This window comes from Sebastes umbrosus, chromosome 5 (genome assembly GCF_015220745.1).
Source record: "Sebastes umbrosus isolate fSebUmb1 chromosome 5, fSebUmb1.pri, whole genome shotgun sequence".
In the NCBI taxonomy this organism is placed as follows: domain Eukaryota; kingdom Metazoa; phylum Chordata; class Actinopteri; order Perciformes; family Sebastidae; genus Sebastes; species Sebastes umbrosus.
The window spans coordinates 10,575,515-10,597,415 of record NC_051273.1 but is presented as its reverse complement, the minus strand read 5'-3'; the positions used below and the strand labels follow the sequence as shown (position 1 = coordinate 10,597,415).

Below are 21,901 nucleotides of genomic sequence, written 5' to 3'. Positions count from 1 at the left end.
GACCAACTTTTCCCTCCTTTTTTACCTCCTGAAATGATTACATCAATGATACATTGAAATTAGTTTTTGTATAAACATTATAATTATAATTATAAATCATGGCATCATGTGCATCCACATACAGAGGAGTCTAAAAAAAATATTATAATAATAATAATAATAATAATAATAATAATAATAACAATAATAATAATAATAATAATAATAATAATAAAAAGGAAAGAAAAGGGAAGAAAAAAGGAGAATAAATAATATAAATAAACAAAAATACCTTAAAAGAAACAGATGCTAGCCAAATTCATAATCAAATCGGTACAACATGCACCAATTTTGATCTGCATTGTCTAATTTTTCCCCAAAGTAAAACTAATGCCATTATAATCATTTGAAAGATGCTACATTCAAATAATAATCTAATCTATAATCTATACATAGTAGTAGAAATTAAGAACATATTAGCTACTGTTGAGGGGCAATGGCTGGTCTGGAAAAATCACTAAAGTTAGACATTTTCAGTCAGTAAAGGCAAAATCTATTCTCTCAATCTAATGTTGCTCTCATGAGGGTTTTCAAGTGAAATGTAATTGCTGCTCCATGTTGCCTTTGTACCTCTTTCTAATCCATGTACCTTGGCTGTAAGTTGATGCACTCACAATTGTTTTTGTATTATAAGTATGGATCCGAGGTTTATGCCGTACTAGGGTGATAGTCAGGAAATTGATTTTAAATTGAACCTCACGGCGCTCCTCCTTCCCCAGCTCCCTGTCCTCCTGAGAACATAGATCAGTCAGTGGGCTGCGACAATCACACGGTCAGCATCGCCTGGTCGCCCGTTCCTGGTGCGGTAACGTACACGGCCACGCTGGAGCAGATAAACGGAGGGATCTACTGCTGCTACACGACGGACACCGGCTGTGACATCGGCGATCTGCCGTGTGGAGAAATGTACATTCTGTTCGTCATAGCCGAGGGACGAACATGCAACAGCTCACAGAGCGAAGGGGTCATCCTCAAGACAGGTGGGATATATACTCTACAAATCACACACATGCACACTCACTACTTTTTTAGAAATCGTGGAAAGAATTGGGATCAGAGAGTAAAATAGTTACAGCTGCAGAGTTCAGGATTTGTTGAATTAGAATGAACAAATGCATTTCAATCAGGAGAGACTCGTATGAATTGAATGGTGATTTATTACAAAGTGCACAAATTTATGAATAGTAACAGTCTTTGGCGATTTAGACCCAATGTGACATAGTAAGGGGGAAGTGATGCCGTAGTTGAATTTAGGATTATTCCCCCCTGGGTCTAGACACTGGTGATGGTGGTAGTGAAGATTGATGCAGATCCGATGAATGAAGTGGAGCAGGATTGCTCTGATGTGATGAATCTGGAGGTGATGGGGCGGTGGAGGGTCGCATCAGTTTGTGCTGATACTGACACTGAAAACAACATAGAGGAGAACGGTTTTTAAACTTTTGACAGCAACGATGTGATTGGTTTAGGGAGATATGGCAAGATCTGATTGGTCACTGAAAAGAGAGACGCTCATAATCAGCTGACATATTAATAGCCCATGAGAGAGAGACTCAGAATGAATGAGAATGAATGAGACCCCTAGTCTTCCTGACTGAATTTACGCATAAGCTTCATAAAAACATGTCTATATCGACCTCTCCCCCTTAGCACCATGCGATCCTCAGAACCTAGAAGCCAGTCTGAGCTGCAGCGACAACGTGGCCTCCATGTCGTGGGAACACAGCAGGGGAGGACAGCTTTACCGAGTGTGGGCTGTGGGTACCGATGGTGCCGTGGACGAGTGCAGCTCCTACGAGAACCATTGTTATCTGACAGGTCTGCACTGTGGACAGTATTACACAGCTATTGTGATGGCAGAGGACCGGGACTGCAAGAGCAATCGGAGCGACAGTGTGACATTCAAGACAGGTATGTAACGACTTTCACCGCTGAGTTCTGAAATACTATTACTTAAACGTTTTTTACAAAGAAGTCTCCCAGAGCTACATACACTTATGCTTTTAATTTCTACTTTTTTGTTCATGAAGTTTCTGCAGGTAATGCTCATATTTGTTTCTTTTCATCTGGAGTAAGCTCATGCTATGTTCTTTTTTCCCCCAGTTGAAAACAGCAGATATACAGTAAAAGTTTTCCCAAATTTTGTGATATCAAATGATTTTTGCTTTAAAAGAATAGTTTGACATTTTGGGAAATAAGCTTTTTGCTGCTTTCTTGCTGGAGAGTTAGATGAGAAGATTGATACCACTTTCATGTCTTTAGGTGGTATCGATCTTCTCATCTAACTCTGGGCAGAAAAACCAATAAGTGTATATATGATGTAAAATAATTTCTATTACTCTATTTGTGACAAAAGAGGACTTAAAGCCCTACACCACATCTTCTTTATCTCTTCTCACTAGTGCCGTGCACCCCTGCAAACGTCTCCTCTGTGGTGGACTGTGAGGACAGTACTCTGATCGTATCCTGGTCTGAGAGCTCAGGAGCCGACTCCTACATCGCCACAGTGAAGGACGGTTACGGTCAGACCACAACCTGCCTGGGCACAACCGAGGGCTCCTGCAATGTGACAGGAGTCGGCTGCGGTCAGATCTACCACGTCTCTGTGATCTCCTCTGATGGATACTGCGACAGCCCGCCCTCTCCTGAGGTTGAGACACCTTCAGGTACAGAGAGTCAAATGATAGACGTGTATCTATTTTAAGGTCGGGGGCTAGAATCAGACTATAAACAGATTTTAAGGCTTGAAGAGGAAATGGTTTATACTTGAAAATTATATTTCTAAATACCAATTTCCTCAGTAAACTAAATATTTTCACATTTGTTAATTATGAAACATTGATAATGCTGTTAGAATTAAAGGTTTAGACAATGTATTGTCAACATAAACTACACTTGCTGTATATTCATCATCATTAACAAGCTTGTCTTTCTTTTCTAGTTCTATTAATGTAGTAATATAGTTAAAGCAAACTAAAATCGTAACTGTCTTATCTGTCCTATCAGTTCCCTGTGAGCCGAGACATATCGAGGCAGTGATGGACTGCTACTTGCAGACGGCCGCAGTGTCGTGGTACCCAAGTGAAGGAGCTTTGTCATACATGGTCATGGCCACCACGGAGTCGGGCCACAACGCCACCTGTGAGACCAACAACACCAACTGTGATCTGGAAGGGCTGCTTTGTGGCCAGAGCTACTCTGTCTCTGTGAAAGCTGTGGGATGGACCTGCTGCAGCTACGCTAACATGACAGGATGGCTGGTCACTGGTGAGCGACGGCACACAAGCTGTCTTTTAATTATCGTCACTTCACTCTGCAGAACGATGAGTCGTATTTACTCATCAGCGAATTCCTCTCTTCCAGAGCCGTGCATCCCGGATCACGTCGTCATCCAGTACAGCATGACGATCGGCCAGGTGCTGTGGGACATGACTGCCGGTGCTGAGTACTACAAAGTTGAAGGTGTAACAGATCAGGGCCTGATGGTCTCCTGCGTCACCAACGACACCTACTGTCCCATTTACGACATGGTTTGCGGCCAGATGTACAACATCAGCGTCACAGCAGACAATCACGTGTGTAAAGGCGTGTCCACCTCGACAGAATCAGTTATGATTTCGACAGGTGAGAAAACGTGTTGATAGAACCTGATAAAAGATGCAGCAGTGTGATAATGTCACTGTTGAGGAGATGTCAGATTGTGAGGTTGAGAACTTTAAAATTATTAATTAATTGATTAGTTTTTAAATAATCTGCAACTATTTTGCAATTTGTTTAAGTTAATTATCAACCAAAAATACCAAACTTTCCGTTATTCCAACTTCTCAATTGTGAGGATTTTCTGCTTTTCTTGTCCTCTATGAGAGTAAACTAAATATCCATGGGTTTTGGAGTGTTGTTCGGACAAAACAAGTAATTGAGAAGATAGTCGGCAGATTAATCGATAAGGAAAATAATAGTTAGTTGAAGCCGTAGGACAAAATAAATAAGGGATAATGTACAGCGAGCCAGTCATTGTTGTGAAATAAACCCTGACAGGGCGATGCCGCATTGAAAGGGTTTATTTTACAAAAATCACCCGCTAGCTGTACATTATCCCGCTTATTACACAGCTACTTACTTAAGAAATCAATAATTTGACACAGAAACCAGAGTCCAGAGTCCAACATAAGAACTGCGCCCATAGCAACGGTCTGTTATACATAGCAACGGTCTGCTATAAAGAAATAACAGACCGTAGAACGCCAACATTGACCAATCAGAATCGAGTATTCAACAAAGCTGTGTAATAAGTGTATGTAAATAGGCCCAATGTGTCACTTTTGGCATGTTTTTAGTGCTGTTGATGTAAATTTTACATTTCAGATTATTTAAAATATGAAGATTCATAGATAATGTAGCGTATTTGTTGTTTTTTTATTATGCAGTATAGGTGACCAATAATGTCGGCATCCTTAAACCTGCCTCTTCCTCTGCCTTCAGAGCCTTGCCCACCCAACAACGTGCAGACCAACGTGCAGTGTAACAACGACATGGGAATGGTGTCGTGGGAGACCAGCTATGGTGCGGTGGGCTACGAGGCCAGTCTCGACGGACGCAACGGCCACTCTCTGTCCTGCTACACTGCCGACACGTTCTGTTACGTAGAAGGCCTCCACTGTGGAATCATCTACTACACCAACGTCATCGCCGTCGGAGAGATGCTCAACAGCAGCAGCTCCACTACTGTCCTGCTGGCCTCAGGTATGGTGTACTCACACACTGGCTTCATTTTATTAAAATATTACACTGAATACTCTTTGCCACACCTAAATACCTGCACTATCATACTACAGTGAATCTGTTTGATACAGTAGGTATTTCATGTGAAAATATTCGATGATATGAAAATATATCTAGGTTAAAAAATGTCAACCCGTCTCTTGCATTTCTCCTGCGTAGAAAACTTGTAACTTTGGTTTAGAAACACTAACAAAGACGTTAATGTTTTAAAAAAACAACAACACTCTAGTTAGTTAATTACCCAGAGAGCCCCATCCACAGCAACTGAGCACTGTTTGTCTATATTAAAGGTACTCTTGGAGTTTTCTTAAAATGTATTTTTATTGATTGTCAATAATGAATAAAACAATAACTATACAGGGAAAGGATTTTATTTTTTCTCAAAAACACTCACAACAAATCCATCTGCTCACACAGGCAACCACAGCTGACCACTGAAGATATATTCTAAATTATGGATAAATAAAGTTAAGATTATATACAACAATACAGAGAAAATATCTATAATATACCTCATTAGTAACAGAAAAAGTCAAGAAATAAAGGAAAATGAATAAATAGGATAGGAAAGGAAAAAAATGAATAAATGAAAAGCGCTATGGAGCAATGTTTTGAATAGTTTTGGGATATTCAGCTGGTGAACAGACGGCGGAAATGCTCCAAGAAATGTAGCATTATGCTTGCAAAACGCAGGGCAGACAAAGATTGCAAGCTAGCAAACAAAAATATAAATAATGCCGGTTTCAAATACTAAAAATTAGCTTTTCAAATGTTTTGAGGAAGGAAATGCATTCAAAACGGTGTCGTCATGGATACACACGACGCTTTTTGATGAGAAACAGTGTAAACATAACTTTATTTGCCTAAATTCTGATATTGGATATGGATATGTCTACACCCCTCAAGAATTCAGGAAATAACCCTTAAGAGCACAACACAATCTTTTAAACAGCAGTTAGCATGCTCCATCAAAAGAAAGCTGAAGCCAGAAAACTTGTCTTTAACCTTGCATTTATTATTAAGCAATGGGCTGGTGTTAATATGCGCGCATTATTTTTCAACTTTGAAGACCTTGATTTTGGGACATGTTTTCCAAAATAAGAGCCTATCTTTATGTTTGAAGATCATTGCAGCTTTAAAGTGTGATGAATAAAATTGCATCCATGTCCTTTATGTCTTTCTGTCCCTTCTGTCTCCAGCTCCCTGTACAGCTGAAAACGTGGCAGCTTATTTCGATTGCTACAACGACACAGCCGAAGTCTCCTGGAGCTCGGCTGATGGAGGAAACTCCTACATGGTGACTGCCGTAGGAGAGTATGGCCACATGGCTTCGTGTGAGACCGATGAGCAGCAGTGTGACTTGACTGAGCTGGAGTGTGGTCAGATGTACAACGTCAGCCTCACGACCATCAGCAACCACTGCCACACTGAGACGCCCACTAACGTCACCTTCAGCACACGTGAGTTGAGCAACATGTCATCCCAGAGTAGTTGGGAGTCGAGTGAGTGGGAAGGCTGATGCTTAACTGAACATGTTGTCCAGGGCCCTGTAAACCTATGCGTGTTGGAGTGGACCTGCAGTGTGGGACGAGAACGGCCAACATGTACTGGGAGGAAAGAGAGGGAGTGGAGCTCTACATGGCTACCGCCACCTGCAGCATGGGGATGATTCTGCAGTGCAACTCCACCAACTCCACCTGCCAGTTCTCCAACTTGTACTGCGGGGAAACCTACCAATTCTCTGTAACTGCATACAGTTACATGTGCTACAGTGAAATCAGCAGCACTGTGGAGATTCAGACAGGTAGAGCTCATTATCATCAACTAATTCTGTAGTTAGGTAAAAGAGATTGGATTTTTAATTGCATAAGTGCATAAGTTTAACAAAATATGGTCAATGCTAGAGTCTACAATTTGCTTTTATTACTTTTAAATTTTATTGATGTAATTTCAATCTTTTTTTTTCCTCTAATTTGCTTTTTAAGAAGGTTTCTCTACACCCTGTTCATTTTCTCTCATTTTGCATCCAAAAGACCAAGAAGGAAAAACAGATTTTAATGTTTTCCAAGGTTTCTACAGTACTCAATATCAGCTTTAAAACTGTGAAACCAAAATACCCAAAATGTTACACAAGTTAGAACGGCTCTATAGAGACTTTAAAGAATCAATACTTCCATATTTTGTATATTAAGTTGCTGTCTGTCCCCCAAATTTATCCAATCCTTAAACAATCCGTTTTTAGTGAATAATCACTGCAGCGCAGCTAAAATGATTAATCGATAAGTCGAACGCCAGACAAGTCAGCTGCAATTTAAATAATTGACTAATTCTTTTGAGTAAAAATACAACAAATTCACTTGTTCCAGCTTTTGTTTTAGCAGATTGAGTATGACAACCTGGGCTTTAGGAAATTACGATAAGCAGTTTTCACTATTTTAGGATGTTTTACAGAACAAATGACTAATAGATCAAAAGAAAATAATTGTTAGATGGAGCCCTACACTGAACCATTATTGGAACAAGCATGTTAGTCCAAGCATTTTACCTAAAAATGTGGGTCAACCACACACAAATTGCAACAAAAAACAAACTCAATGGATTTTATGTCCTCAGTATGGACTGAATGAGAGAAAAAAAGTCCTAAGGAATTGTATGAAGGGAAAATTTTGAAAATCGCATAAATAAGATCCTACTAAAAACGCCTTTCTAGCCATATTTTGGTGATCGTACAATCTTACATTGCTGTACATGCTAGATTTGACCATGCTGTTTTTATATTTTACTTGAAGGAAAAAAAAGAAAACATACAGTGATCTCATCAGTGATGAGAATGTATTATGATCACATCATTGGTCTGGTCCTACCCAGATTTGGTCATGTTCGCTGTCATCCCTGTCAAATACCAGTTACAAAATACACAAAAGTAATACTGCCCATCTCTGATTGTAACCCTTTCAAATATGAAATAATTGTTGTCACTAGGGCGGATGGCAGCCATTATGAATTTCAAGGATTTACCTTTTGGATTATTCAGTAACACTTTTTGTATGTCAAAGAGGATACCTTTAGGGGTACGATACAAGTAAAATAGCCTTTGTTGCAATTTGTGTGAGGTCAAGTTTCATTATGACTAGACCATGTCAGAAGTGGGAATTCAACAGCAAAGGTCACACCTGAACTAAAATAAAATTGTGTCCTTCACCAGGGCCCTGCCAGCCAACTGACCTCACAGTTAGTGGGTCATGTGACAATGACACGGTGATGGTGGATTGGGTGGCAGCTGAAGGGGCATCAGTCTACGTGGTGACAGCCACAGGAGACCTGGGATACACCACATCTTTCCAAACCAACGGGACAATGGTAGAGGTCGAGCTACCCTGCGGACAACTATTTAACTTCACTGTAAAAGCTCAAGATGATCGATGTGACAGCGATGGGAACCTGTCCGAAGAATTCAAGACAGGTACGTGTTTCATTTATGCTTTTTATCTAATGATTTGTACAGTGCAGTCGGTTTATGTTGATGCAACAATACACTTTCTCCCCAGGTCCCTGCGTGCCCCAGTACGTAGAGAGCTTTACACAGTGTGTGGACAGCGTGGGCTCGGCCCGCTGGGCCGAGAGCGACGGGGCCGACTTCTACCTGGCCATCGCAGTGGGACTGGACAGCCACACCCACGTGTGCACCACAAACACCACCGAATGCACCTGGGACGACCTGCACTGTGGCGAGCAGTACACAATTCACATCATCGCCAACGACTATATGTGCAGCAGCATGCCGAGCAACAGCACTTCAATACGAATGGGTAAGCAAGCTGTTGTACCGTGCACAACGATAAATCAAACTGCCCCCAAATGTTATGTGAAAAACTGGATGTTTTGAGGGGAAATTTTATAGGCCACACTTGAATAAACAAACTACAGAAGGGAAAAGGAAACTTTGCATGAACTTAGGAAATTAAAGGTTAGAGAGAATCAGGCAGGAGTGTTGAAATGATACAATGAGAAAATATTTTTAATTTTGAAAATCAATTAAGTAATTTTTTAAGCTGAAATGTATGGAGTACCACAAGAGTCACGTAAATAGTAATAAAGCATTTATTGATTAATAACTAATTGTACAATAAAATTAGTAAATAAATAAATTGGTTTATAAATTGATTTATTAATCTATGACTAAATAACAAAGTAATTAATTATTTTAACTTTTTATTGATGGATTAATATTTAATTTGTAAATTATTTTTATAATTCTTTTTATTGCCCATTAACATGTCAAATAATGAATTACTTTTTTGAATTATGAATTACTAATTTAGTCCATTTATCAGTTTGTAAACAAATTTATTAATGGCTATTTTTTATTATACAATTAGTTATTAATCAATTAAATGCTTTATTACTATTTATGTGACTTTTGTGGTCCTCCATAAAAATGCCAAATGTCGGAAAAAGTAATTATTTGCTGTTTTTCTATGTTTTATATCATTGTAAAATTAATTATCTGTATTTTTTGAACTGCTTGTAAGACAAAACAACACATTTGGTGACATCACCTTGGGCTCTGGGAAATTGTGATGGACATTTTATCAACCAAATGATAAATCGAGAAAATAATCAGCAGATTAATCGAGAATTAAAATAATCATAATTGGCAGCCCTAATCACAACCAAACTTTTGTCTTCTGTTTTTAGCACCCTGTATTCCTCAGAACGTGCAATCATCTCTGAACTGCACTATGAAGGTGAACAATTTACTTTTACTAAATGTTTCTCTCAAAGTTCCTCCTCAGGAACTATTCCGTCTACATTTCTGCTCAGTGAAGCACTTTTGTTTTGAAAGAGGCTATTCAAATGAATTAATTACTATATAAACTGAAAATAAAACTGTATTGTTATCTGTTTCTAAGGTGGGATCGCTGACCTGGAACGCCAGCGACACTGCTGAGTTTTACATCGTGACGGCAAAGAGTGACAGTGGCCACAAAATTGGGCTCAGCACCAACGACACCTGGGCCTCCATTTCTGAGTTCCAATGTGGGCAGGAGTACGACCTGTATGTTCAGGCAGTGGACGATGTGTGCACAAGCCTCCCCAGTCAGCCTTCAAAGCTCCAGTCAGGTACATTCATATTCCATTCACTCTAAAACACTAGTTCTCAAACTATTTCCTTAAGGTTCGACTCTGACGACCCAAAGTAAAAGGGGAACATATATTATGTATTGTTATTGTAACTGTTACTTTTCTGCCGTGTTACTGTGTTTACAATTTATGCAAAACTTTACTCTGTTCTTCTATCCTTGAATTCAATCATCTATTTTAATTATTTATTGTTTTCTTTTCAACTTGTTCTTTTAGACTTTCCAAAAACTTAAATTTGTAAATATTTTAATGAGAAACTGTAGTTGTCAGCGATTGGTTAACATTTTTATATATTGGTGATCAATTTAGCATCTTTCATGACCCATTGTCAAGTTTATTCGTATATCCCAAATCACAAATTTGTCTCAGAGGGATTTAAGATCTGTACAACCTACAACACCCTCTTTCCTACAGGAAGAAACAGACAGAAACAAATTGGTGGATTGCTCACCAGACTTGAAAAAAACAAACAACAACAAAAATATCCTCTGCAGCACTGATATTGACCTCATATCCACACACTAGGGCTCTTCTGCTTAATCTAAAGTCAGTCTGTTCTCCCCCCCTTCCCTCAGAGCCCTGCCCACCCACTGGCGTCTCCAGCTTCATGAACTGCTTCTCTAACATCGCCGTGGTCTCGTGGACCGACTCGGCCGGGGCAGACTTCTACACCGCCACGGTGACGCAGGAAGACGGCCAGACGCTAAGCTGCTGGTCTGACAGCGCGCGGTGCGGCATGCCCAACGTCCACTGTGGACAGAACTACACGGTGACGGTCGTCGCCTCGAACCAGATGTGTAACTCTGACCCCAGTGAGGCCGACACACTGCTGTCAGGTGAGACAACTCTATTCTCTAAACTTCTTTGATCCATTTTCTCTATACTTCTTCCGTGCGTTTTTTTATTCTGCAAACAGAAGGCGTATAAATACTTTTGTTCAAGAGTTTAAGGGGCTTTAAGGGAAGAAAATGTACATAATTGTTTGCAAAATGATCCCGGTGTTGTCTTATTGTTGTCTTAACTGTTGTTTGTGTTCTGTACTCAGTTCATTTGGTATCAGACATCTTTAAAATGAAGGCTTGTCTAGATGATCTCAAACTTCATATAACTCCACGATTAGATAATTAAACTCACGACAATCTCCTCCCTCTGCCTTTCTCCAGTGCCTTGTGTTCCCACTGATGTGGATGTGGCGATAGACTGCTCTAACAATCAGGCTCTCGTCTCCTGGAGTGCCAGCGAGGGCGCTCTGTACTACAAAGTGATGGCTAGGAGCACAGATGGAGACATGTCCTTCTGCGAGAGTACAAGCGTAATGTGCACCTTGACCAACGTGACCTGTGGGCAGAACTACTCTGTCCAGGTGGTGGCGGAGGATAACATCTGCTCAAGTCTACCAAGCCCAGTTACAAAGTTCAAATCAGGTAGAACAACTGGATGGACGTGAATCACTTTTGGATGTTAGTGGATGTGAATGTGTCACTGACTCCAGTCCTCTGTTTCTTCCCTCCCTCTCTCAGTTCCCTGCACACCCGACATTGGCACAGTGGTTCTGGACTGCTTCACCGACTCATTCCTCTTGGACTGGTCCTACGCCAAGGGCGCCCTGATCTACACCGCAACGGCCTGGTCCTCGAGCGGCTATGTTTCCACCTGCAACACCAACTTCACCAACTGCGAGCTGAAGAACCTGCAGTGTGGTCAGACCTATAATGTGACCACTGTGGCCTCTGATGAGGAGTGCAGCAGCCCTCCAAGCACCTCGTTGCAGGTGGATTCAGGTGAGCTTTAAAAAAAAAAAAAAAACTTAATTCAATAAATTCAAATTACAGTTGTGGGGAAAGGATTTCAAATACAGTTTAACACTAACTGAAACTTAGTTTTACTGACCTGTAGTGGCTGAAATTCTCATTTTGCTGCTGTGTAAGGGTGTGTTCACTTGACATCGCTGTTATTTTTGGTTACAGGTGCAAAGCAGCTACGGGTCATTATTTTAAATTTTAAATTTCCCCCAAAGAATCTTTTTGAATTTGTTGGGGTTTATTTTGAATTTTGTTAAATGTTAAAGCATGGGTCAAAAACAATCAATAAAACAAAAAAATATGGGTGAAAATTAGATTGTAAAAATCCTAATTTAAATGCACACAGTTTGATCATCTATTTATTTTTAAAATGTCTTTTTGCAACAGGAAAAAAAAGTAACTTCTGGATGTGTGGTGACATATAATCCAGGAGAAAGTCAGTTTAAACAGGGGGGGAAAAAAAACCTCAAAAACTTATTTTATTAAATAAATAAATAATCTATATGAAGGTAAAGCCTATTTTTGTATATTCTTGTGTGAATTAAATACTTGTCAAAAGAAAATTACTGAAAAGTATTTTCTCATTTTAAGAACTTGAATGCAAAATGAACATAGTAATTTTAAGTGAAATTATAGAGAAAAAATAAATAGATATAGGCCTAGCCTATATCGCGAAACACATATACGATAGACATTTTAATATCGTTTTGACGATATATATCATCATATTGCCAAGCCCTAAGTCAGAGATACACTGACTTGAACATTTTAGCCAGAGGAGGTCAAGCCAATAATGCTTTTTAGCTTGGTGTTAAGTTACTATACAAAGGTGGGTAAATCAATGTTCAAGAAAAGACGTCTTATAAATGGCTCTTAAGTCATCTCATCTGTACCTGCAGCATGAAAGCAACATCAACAGTTCTCTGAATCCAAATGGTCCCGAAATTCAGTTTTTAAAGTAAAAAATGTCAACTGACACTAATCAAAAATCTCCTTCATGATTTTCTTTCCTCTCACTTTCCTCCATCAGTGCCTTGTCCTCCTGAAGACGTTGTGTCCGTAGTGAACTGCTCTACCAACACGGCCCTTGTGGAGTGGCAGCCCAGCATAGGGGCCGATTTCTACATTGTCCAAGCTTTCGGTGTGGAAGAAGACAAATCTAGCTGCGAGACAGTCTCCCAGTCCTGCGTCCTCCCAGACCTCATGTGTGGCTTCACCTACAACATCAGTGTGATTGCCGTCAACAGCGTGTGCAACGTCTCGCGGAGTAACGTGACACAGCTGCAAGCAGGTGAGGATGATCCAAGAGATTTGACATGTTGAGACCTTGGCAGCATGATGGACGTCTGTGTTCCAGATTGGTCTAATTTAAATATGCTAACCGTCTTTTTCTATTAATATTTGGAAATGTTGTATTTTCTCTGGTAGCACTGATATTGCTAATAATGGATGATTATTGGACCTATTTTGTTCCTAAAACATTATGCCAGATTAATATTTCTCTTTGTGCCTATGCAGTTCCCTGTGTGCCGCAGCAGGTGGAGGCCCGGGTGGTTTGTGAGTCTGGCGCAGTGGCGGTCTCCTGGGAGCCCAGCAAAGGGGCAATGTGGTACACCACAGTTGCCCAGGGTAACGGTGGCTATGCGTCAGTGTGCGTAAGCAATGAATCAACATGCCTGTTAGATGACTTGATGTGCGGCCACAACTACTCCATCACTGTCAGTGCTTCAGATAAGACGTGTAGCAGCGCTGAAAGCTCTGCTGTGGAGCTCAACACAGGTAGAATATTCACGTGTAAGGCATGTTGCATGTCATATTAAAGCTCTATTTATACCTGTCTTCATTCATATCTGTCTGTCCGTCTGTCTGTAGTGGCGTGCGTGCCACAGAATGTAACAGCAGAGATGGTGTGCAGTAATGACACAGGCGTTGTGTCATGGGAAGAGGGAGAGGGTGTGTCCTCCTACGAGGTGCGAGCTTTTGGGCCCGATGGTCAAAAGATTCAGTGTAACAGCACCGCAACCAGTTGCCAGCTACCCAACATGCATTGCGGCCAGCTCTACAACCTGACAGTGACAGCTCAGGATGGACAATGTGACAACAGCCACGCCTACCTCAACCTGCAGTCAGGTACGTTGTTCAGTATGACAGGTGCCATTTTCCATCAGTTCAGTGCTATGATTTGACAGCCTAATAGGACATTTCTGGGATGATGTTGCTGTTAGAAGTAAAGTAATAATATAGTGATAATACTAATACATTTTGTATTCTGACGCCAGTCTGATTATAGTCTAACTAACAGCAAAATATCTGAACGGGGCAGCCTAAATGTAAGGTTCCCATCTCAAAGTCCATTTTGGATCTGGTTTTAAGTTGGTGGAATACCCAGATTTTTGAAGGTCAAAGTCTTAAATTTCAAACACAGAGCAAAACATTGATTGACAAACACATGATTACATTTTATGAAACATCAGTCCTGTTTCGCATTTACTTATTGACTCTGTATCCTTTCAAAATCAATCTTATTGAATATATTTAGACAAATTGTCATTAATAACTTAAATATTTTAGGTCATAGTTAAAGCCAACAGATATATATTTACAGAACTAAAACTGAAGATGTATTACATTTTACCAAATAAAAAAGAGAGATGAAATAAAAGACTGACATTAAAAAATCTGAATGAATTAATAAATAATTTTGAGAGATTTGTTGGACTTCTGAATTGTTAAATCCCCTTTGGAGAATCTGGGAGGCCGCACTTAAGTCAGATGAAAACTATCTTTGTCCATCAGTTTTCTTTTCACAATTTGTTGTTTAATATTTGCTTGTATAGACCGAACCTGACAAACGTTTTGACATTTTAGTTACCTTAGACTTGTGAAAGGATTTCTAAAGGCTCATTTAAAATGTGTTGCTGACATGTGAATTATCTCATCTCTCTTTTTATACATGCAAGTATATTAATATTAAGCAACAGGAACTTTGTCGTCTCACTGCTCATCTGTCTTCTCTCTCTCTCTCTCTCTCTCTCACAGTTCCTTGCAGGCCGACCAACGTCAAGGCTGACCTATGGTGCTACTCAAACTCCGCTGCAGTGACGTGGGAGCCAGCCAGCGGAGCGCTCTCCTATCACGCGGTGGGTGTTACAGCAGACGGAAGCCACCAGTCTGAATGTAACAACACCATGACCTACTGTGACCTGACCGACCTGCAGTGTGGGCAGACCTACAATGTGAGCGTGTTCGGCCGGGATGAGGCCTGCTCCAGTGTAGAGAGTGACAAGGCATACGTGCGGACAGGTATTGTAAACATGATGATGATGATGAACATAGAAATCCTGAGTAGTTCAACAATACTATATTAACCTGCCCTCCCTCTGCCTCCCCCCCTCAGCACCTTGTACACCCCAGAATGTGACTGTTGATGCACAGTGTGATGATGAGGCCATGACTGTGTCCTGGTCCCCCAACCCCGACGCCCAGTACTTCCATGTGGCGGCAGTGGGCAACCACGGGGCGAGACTCTACTGTAACTCCAGCGGCACTGCCTGCACCCTGAGCGATCTACCGTGTGGACAGCACTACAACGTCACTGTGCAGTCTGTGAGAGATGACTGTGAGAGTAAGCCCAGTGCAGTGGTAGAGACTTCCTCAGGTAAGCTTCAAGCAGACGTCCATTTGTTCAAATACAATATTTACACGTGTGTTAATGACATGATGCCCTGGATTTGGCTATGCAGATCAGAAATTCATTCACTTACACTTCACACACTCAGCAGGTACAATCCGGCCCCTACACCCTCCCACTCCATGATGGAGTCACACTCACAGCTGACACCTTCTTTAAGGTGTAGGGTATAAATACAGCGGCAAGGTTTGGGATGAACTTCCCTCTCTCCAGCAAAGAAAATAAATATGACTCCAATTTATTGGAGGAAATTTTTGCTCCCGTTCTAGAATATAAATATATAACATAGAGAAATTATAAGAAAATATAAATAAGAAATATGTGAATTATTTGTACTACAGTATATAAAAACAGTGCAAAAAATAATGCTGAAAAATGCAAGAATAGTAAAAATACATATAGTTTAAATGTACAATATAAATAAATGCAGCGCTAATGTCAGAATAAACTAGAGTATCGCACAGTTGAAGATTATGATGGGGTTGTAGCTGCTGATAGGTGTAAAAAATAATGAATATATGTTATTTATGTACAGTATGTTGTATATAATTATGCAACACTTTGCAATCGAATGAACACATCTATCGTTTTCTAGACGAGACATATTTGATCCTAAATACAACGTAACCTTTAAGTTGTTAACGTCTGTATGACAGTATTAAACGTCTATGTTAGTTTGAGCAGTTTAGTTTTTTGTTTGTACCGGTAATCGCATGAAACTTGAATTTTTGTACAGAGCGTGTTTCATGACGAACACAAAACGGTGTTGCACGTGGTCAGTACAGGCAGCTGGTTAAGTCGGCATCGATGCAGGCTCGCTGTTGGAGGGTTTCATAACCCACTAATTGGTTTGGGATGGCACTTAATATGGCGGACCCTCCACGCGAATGCACTAACAAAGTGGAAGTGTGTAGGAAGAGGGTGTAGGGGCCAATGAGTGTTACAACAGCAGTTTTTTTTTTTATATAGCTGTGTGTTTGCATGTGTTTCTGTTGTGTGTTTTACATTTAAAGGATCAGTTGAATATTTTGGGAAATACACTTATTCAATTTATTCAGATGAGAAGATTAATATTATGGTCACGTGATATTAATGCTCATGATATTAAGGAGCTGGTGCCGAGAGGCAACTGTCCGACAGTAGCTTGCGTACTGTGATTACCAACACCTCTAAAGCTCACTAATTAATATCCTGTATTCCGTTTGTTTAATCCACACACAAAAGAAATACATCGATGGGAGTTACATGCTGTAACTATTTCTTCTTATTCTCGGAAAGTTGGTGTATAAGTGTATTTCCCTTACTGCCTGATTAAGAACTAAAATAATCGGTTATAATTGTAAAGTGCTTGTCGGTGGTGCACATTGGCTATTCTACATACAGTATATATGACACAGGTTATCTGCTCTTGACACAAAAAAATGCTATGTATGTTTGACATAATATAATTCCTGCCATCCCTATGTGTCTGGAGAATGTCTTTAAACAAAGGAGGGAATAAGAAGTAAAGCATGGAGGTATAAAACTCTGAATTCCCTCCACAGCTCCATGTGTGCCCATGAACCCTAAGGGCCGTCTGGATTGCGTATCAAACGATGCCTGGGTGACGTGGGACCTCGCAGCAGGAGCCCTCGGCTACTATGTGATGGCCCAAGGGGTCGGAGGTCACAACTCCAGCTGCAGAACCACCTCCTCTCCCTGTAATGTCCCAGATCTGAAATGTGGGACTCTCTACACCTTCCACGTCACTGCCTTCAACAATCACTGCTACAGTAATCACAGCACCACCTTTGAGCTTGAGACAGGTATTCAACAATAATCTCTACTCTCAATATACCGCTTTTTAAGTGCTTAAAGGACCAGTGTGTAACATTTCAGGGGATCTATTAGCAAAAAAACAACTATGTTTTCTTATATCTTATATTATGTATAATCACCTGAAACAAAGAATTGTTATGTTTTCGTTAGCTTAGAATGAGCCCTTCATATCTACATAGGGATTGTGTCCTCTTCACGCTTGTGAAACTGCGGTAAAGTGAGCCGCAGAGTGCAAAACCGTGGCTTCCGTTGCTCCTAAAGTAGTTTTATTATGGTAAGGATGGCCTCTGAGCGAGGCGAACAGCATTACAACGGTTTTGTTCTTGGTCGCTCACGTTACCGCAGTCTTGGAAAGGGAGGAGTGAGCGGAGGGGAACTCAGTTGGTTGCAATCTGTAACCACGCCACTAGATGCCACCAAACCCCACAAACTGTACCTTTAAGCGTTGTCTTTCAAAGTTTACCAGGAAAATGATCCAGTAAACATTGTACCATATTAATGTTTGTGAAGGTTCTCAGTCATGTAGGTCATGGTATCCTAGTAAGGGTTAAATCAGCAGCAACTGGACTTGGTTTAGATTCTGCAGAACTGAAGAAGCTTCTTGGATGAAACGTCTTCAAGAATCTAAACCAAGTCCAGTTGTTGCTGATTTAACCCTTACTCGAATACCATATTAATGCATTACCAAACACTAAATCTTGTCTGGCACAAAAGTACTGTAACACTGACATCTATGGGTTAAGTCAGTGGTTCCCAACCTTTTCGGCTTGTGACCGCTTAAAATGAAGCAGCATGCATTTGTTCTTCAAACAGTGACTTTCCCTTCAAAAAGTCTGATTGTGTATTTGAGTAGTTGTTGGAGGTAAAACTATCAATGATTAACAGAAAAGCAAATATATGAGTAAAACCACAAAAGTAATTTCTATGTGGGGCAAAACAAATATTTTTTCTTCTTTTCTGTCCCAATATTCATCTTGTGACCCATTGGAGAGGTCGTGACCCCTAGATTGGGAACAGCTGGGTTAAGTCCTTTAGGGTTACAACTAAACATCTGTGATATAGGATTTACTTTGTGCTTCTATTTTGAGCTATATAATAAACTACATACAGTTCAATATTAAAACCACAAAGTTGTTAGAGCAGGCTGAGATTTTTTTCAATCTTAAAAAACTTCCATCTGCTGACTCAAAGGGGAAGGAGCATCATGAATATCAAAGGAATACAGTAGTATCTGATTGGTTTTAAAGGGTTTATAAAGGACTAATGCTATGAAGCACCTATGAGGCCTTTTAACAAGGCAGCCTTTCTGAAAGATTAAGTAGAACAAGAAATGAGGTAGGATACAATGCTTAAATTTTCTTAACAGCTTTTCAAAGGCATTTTTGAATTAATCTGATATCATTATTTCATATATGCGTCCTGTCCTGTAGGTCCTTGCGCTCTAACGTCCATTAGTGCAGAGATCCAATGCAACAGCGACACGATCCTGGTTGAATGGGAGATGATGGATGACACGCCGCTCTACCTGGTGACCGCTGAGGGCCACGACCAAAGCTTCACTTACTGTAACAGCTCTTCCAACTCGTGTGTACTCGAGGATATCGAGTGTGGCATGCATTATAGCATCATTGTATCAGTGTCTTCTGATAAGTGCAGCAGCCTCAGAAGCCCACCGAAGAAGCTCAAAACAGGTATTTTTCATTTTTCAGTCTGATTCACTGAAGCAGATTCCTTTAATCATTACTAGTTTTATTTAGAAATGACATAAGAAAAGACACATGATATATCTCGCAACTAATGGGGATGTAAATATACAAACAAAGAGAAATATTTAAGGTTATTCTGTCCTCTTTAGCGCCCTGTGCCCCAGTCAATGTGACAGTGGTAGCATCATGTGAGGAGAATGGAGCCACAGTGACGTGGGGACACTCCCCTGTGGCTACATCCCACCTAGTGACCGCCACAGGGATGGATGGACATGTTGTGAACCATAACACCTCAGTGAATAACTGCACCCTGGCTGACCTGCACTGCGGACAGCCGTACAACTTAAGCATCACCGCCCTTGGAGACAACTGCACCAGCCCGCCCAGCAATTCGACCTTCAGAACAGGTAGAGAGTTTATTTCATTAGTATCAATTCTGCTTTCCATGGGCACATATTTAAAATTAAAAAAACAAGGCAATTAAAACATCAAACAGTGGCTTTTCTTTGTTTGAATATATTCAGGTTTTGGACTGTTTTTTCAGACCAAACAAGGGCGAGATGGGCTTTTTTCTGAATGTTCTGACATTGTATAGACAATACAAATAATCAATTAATTGACAAAGTATTCAAATTGCTACTTGCAGCCATAAAATAGTCATATTTTAAGAACAGAAGAGGAAGCTATCTAATTGGAGCAGAGAGCCCTCTGGGAAATCATGCATAGACATCCTCCATTATGATACTGCAATATTGTTTTCTTTTCATGCTATAATGCATTAATAATCAATTCCTGTTTTTTAAAAAGTAGTTTTTCCTTGTTGTTCTGTTACGATACTAATCATCATAATATGCACTATCTAGCTGCTACTTTCTACTGTTTGGTTCACCATCAAGTTAAACTGACACACTGAAGGAACAGTAGAGCGTACTGGATTTGCTTCCTGCTCGAATCTCAAACTATTTCATCTCTATCGTCGCAGTGCCCTGTGAGCCCTCCGGTCTCGCAGTGGATATTGATTGTGAGACCAACTCTGCCGTGCTGTCTTGGGGTCCCAGTGAGGGCGCTGTGGAGTATTTCGGCTGCGCCCAACCTATGCACGGAGACGCGCTCTACTGTGACAGCGCCGACACCTTCTGCACCATCGAAGGCCTAGAATGTGGCGACATTTACAATTTCTCTGTTGAAGCCTCGGACGGCGTCTGCAACAGCTCGTTCAGTGCACCTCTGCAGGCGGGAGCAGGTAAATATTAGAGCTCAAAAATATCACAGTTCACCATAATTAACACATTAACTCCAATTAGTTAATTAAGCACAAAATATGTGGATATGTGTTACCTCTAGTCCTACGTATTTGCAAGAATTATATTTATTTTACTGAAAAGCTCAGTTAGGGCTCTTTTAGGGCTTCAGGGATGTGTTTATTAAATATATTACATAGATATTAAAAATGTTTTGCTCAGGTATAATACAATAATCAGTACTGCCATTTGGTTTAATACCTACAATGTAGTACAGCTAGTCTGGTGCTAAAGATAGTGTAAAAATCAGTATATCCCACCAAGAAGTCCAGAGATTAAGTTATTTTATTCTTTAAAATGTGTTTTCAAAGGACTAAATTGAACAAGTGGTATGCTGGTAAACTACACCTGAAGAACAAGAGCTAAAAATGTATGTGGGCTAATAAAATACTCCCTTAATCTCTAATCTCTTTCCTCCTCAGCTCCATGCGCTCCGACTGCTCTGAATGTTCGAATGCAGAAGATAGGCCAAGCTCACTGGGCCCTGATTTCGTGGGACAGGGTCAACTGTCCCGATGTTGAGTACCTTGTGGAGATAGTCGGTCGAATCCAAGACAGCCCACGGGCTCTGATGAACGTCTCTTCTTACTGGTTGCCCATGACGTTCTTTGACTTCCCGATGCCTTGCAGCACAGCGTATAACATCACAGTACGCTCCAGAAACTCAGCCGGGGTCAGCGAGCCATCCAGTGCCTTGACTGGAGTCTCAGGTAACTTTACACTGCACTCATCCCTGACTTTATACAGAAGGTGAAGAATGTTTTTAGTGTAAATATTTTTACAAAAATGTTCTTCCTCTCTCTTTTTGGGTTTGAGTTTATGTGGAGAAAATTCAAATTGGCAACACTTTACTTTAAGTTCCGCTATTTAGCATTTACTAGCAGAATATAAACATGTAATAAATGGTTTAGAACACACTATAACATTAAGAAGATAATTAATGTATTTCTCAACAATTATACCATAAGTGGAGGCTGGTGTATAAACAAAAAGTGTATGATTGACAATATAGTCAAATTAGGGCTGTAAATCAATTAAAATACTTAATCGTGATTAATCGCAAATTAATCACACATTTTTTATCTGTTCAAAATGTATCTTAAATGGAGATTTGTCAAGCATTTAATACTCTTATCAACATGGGAGTGGGCAAATATTCTTACTTTATGCAAATGTATATATATATTTATTATTGGAAATGAATTGACAACACAAAACAAACCCTCACAGGTACTGCATTTAGCATAAAAAATATGCTCAAATCATAACATGGCAAACTGAAGCAACAGGCAACGGGCAACAACAGCTGTCAGTGTGTCAGTGTGCTGACTTGACTATGACTTGCCCCAAAACTGCATGTGATTATCATAAAGTGGGCATGTCTGTAAAGGGGAGATTCGTGGGTACCCATAGAACCCATTTTCATTCACATATCTTGAGGTCAGAGGTCAAGGAACCCCTTTGAAAATGGCCATGACAGTTTTTCCTCGCCAAAATTCAGCGCAAGTTTGGAGCGTTATTTAACCTCTTTTGCAACCAGCTAGTATGACATGGTTGGTGCCAATGGATTCTTTAGTTTTTGTAGTTTCATATGATACCATTATCACCACTCCAGCT

General features: G+C 40.3%; 1 protein-coding gene across 3 annotated transcripts in view; it reads left to right on the top strand.

Moving 5' to 3' along the window:
- The window catches only part of LOC119488860, a 62,208-nt gene that overhangs the window by 34,497 nt on the left and 5,810 nt on the right, over positions 1–21,901 (top strand). For all 3 annotated transcript variants that reach the window (XM_037770821.1, XM_037770819.1, XM_037770820.1), the window contains 25 exons: positions 759–1,019; positions 1,690–1,950; positions 2,442–2,705; positions 3,046–3,306; positions 3,403–3,663; positions 4,522–4,782; positions 6,021–6,281; positions 6,365–6,625; positions 8,027–8,284; positions 8,370–8,630; positions 9,520–9,569; positions 9,735–9,945; positions 10,542–10,802; positions 11,130–11,390; positions 11,487–11,747; positions 12,799–13,059; positions 13,287–13,547; positions 13,641–13,898; positions 14,808–15,071; positions 15,166–15,426; positions 17,004–17,264; positions 18,708–18,968; positions 19,133–19,390; positions 19,966–20,226; positions 20,707–20,994. In XM_037770821.1, coding sequence (XP_037626749.1) covers positions 759–1,019; positions 1,690–1,950; positions 2,442–2,705; positions 3,046–3,306; positions 3,403–3,663; positions 4,522–4,782; positions 6,021–6,281; positions 6,365–6,625; positions 8,027–8,284; positions 8,370–8,630; positions 9,520–9,569; positions 9,735–9,945; positions 10,542–10,802; positions 11,130–11,390; positions 11,487–11,747; positions 12,799–13,059; positions 13,287–13,547; positions 13,641–13,898; positions 14,808–15,071; positions 15,166–15,426; positions 17,004–17,264; positions 18,708–18,968; positions 19,133–19,390; positions 19,966–20,226; positions 20,707–20,994 — 6,288 coding nt within the window. The remainder of the gene's footprint in view (positions 1–758; positions 1,020–1,689; positions 1,951–2,441; positions 2,706–3,045; positions 3,307–3,402; positions 3,664–4,521; positions 4,783–6,020; positions 6,282–6,364; positions 6,626–8,026; positions 8,285–8,369; positions 8,631–9,519; positions 9,570–9,734; positions 9,946–10,541; positions 10,803–11,129; positions 11,391–11,486; positions 11,748–12,798; positions 13,060–13,286; positions 13,548–13,640; positions 13,899–14,807; positions 15,072–15,165; positions 15,427–17,003; positions 17,265–18,707; positions 18,969–19,132; positions 19,391–19,965; positions 20,227–20,706; positions 20,995–21,901) is intronic.